General features: G+C 45.1%; 1 protein-coding gene across 1 annotated transcript; it reads right to left on the bottom strand.

The window, feature by feature from the left end:
* Window positions 1-391: 391 nt before the first annotated feature.
* Window positions 392-979, bottom strand: PHALS_13692 (uncharacterized protein; the record flags this gene model as incomplete). The annotated part of the gene is made up of 2 exons (XM_024729497.1): window positions 392-681; window positions 748-979. 2 exons carry the CDS (start codon window positions 977-979, stop codon window positions 392-394), a joined length of 522 nt encoding a protein of 173 aa, XP_024579868.1.
* Between the last annotated feature and the right edge of the window lie 229 nt (window positions 980-1,208).

The following is a 1,208-nucleotide window of genomic DNA, read 5'->3' as shown; positions in this document are numbered from 1 at the left end:
AATCTAGTACACTGAACTGCGTACAGCTGGACACCCGGTGGATAATGACATTTTTGAGCCGGATCGGCGTTTGTGCGAGAATCGTCATCGCATTCAACTTATTATAGGCGTGAACAATACGCCATTAACCAATTGTTTACGCGCACTGAACGTCGGTGCGATATGAGTGGACTTGCTCTCCCTCACTAATTAAGCAGCTTGCTTTTGAGCAAAAAACGCATGGATGTATTCACTTTGGTCACGCGACATTGGCCAGTTTCAAAACATTGCACGCGTTGAACCAGTTTCACGATAAATTTATTGGAGAACTCCTTGTTCGGGTAGAAGACCAGAGGGCGGGTTCGCACTAAGGACGTCATCCTTATATTCCATAACAAGTGAATAGGAAGGATCAGTTTGTTCCTTCAATGTTAACTCCACATGCTGCGAAATTTTTCGAGAACCGAATCATCCAAACCGATGATGAGCGTAGTCTCGCTGCGTCGACATTCGGCCGTAGCAACACGTCCTCCGCAATATCATTACACTTGAGGTTGTGAAGGAAGTCATCATAAGTGGCTTTCTCTAGCTGTATCTGCTCTTTCATCGCCGGCAACCGTGCCAAAAACATCTGTTCATCTGTTTTTGTAACTTCACAACCAGTCGTTGCATCCACAAAACGTGGACCAGCATATTCGCATGCTATATATCCAACAAGGGAAGTAGTACAATGAACTAATTACTCTCCAACCGCGGGGAAATTAACACCGCGATCAACGAATTTCGTTGATTTCTTCACATGTGGGTGCTCATCCACTGAACCGGTGGGAGCATCACCTTTGTGGTCAGTTGTATCCACAATCCGACCAACCACTACCACTTTATTAGTGGGAGTGTTGGCATATCCAGTCACAACCGATTCGTTTGCCTTTCCAGTACACACGTCCACAACATTCATCCATCGACACACTTCCCGACCGAGCAATCGTGGCCACTCCATACGATTCCGTGTCTTTTCTTGAACATACGACTGCCTAGCGCTTGAGTTTATCTTATGGTGCAAAGCGAAAGTGGGTTCATCTTTCCCGAGAGATTCACGTACGCCAGGAGAGCTACTCCAAATTATTTTTAATTGTCAATCAATACATGGTTCGTACTTTTCAAGCCACAGTATACCTAAACTGATGGAATACCGTTTGTCTGTATCAAGGACTGTAAAACCCTACATC

The sequence above is a fragment of the Plasmopara halstedii genome (assembly GCF_900000015.1).
Source record: "Plasmopara halstedii genome assembly, contig: Scaffold_672, whole genome shotgun sequence".
NCBI lineage: Eukaryota > Oomycota > Peronosporomycetes > Peronosporales > Peronosporaceae > Plasmopara > Plasmopara halstedii.
Note: the sequence above shows the minus strand (reverse complement) of the source record. Positions and strands in the feature narration are given on the sequence as shown.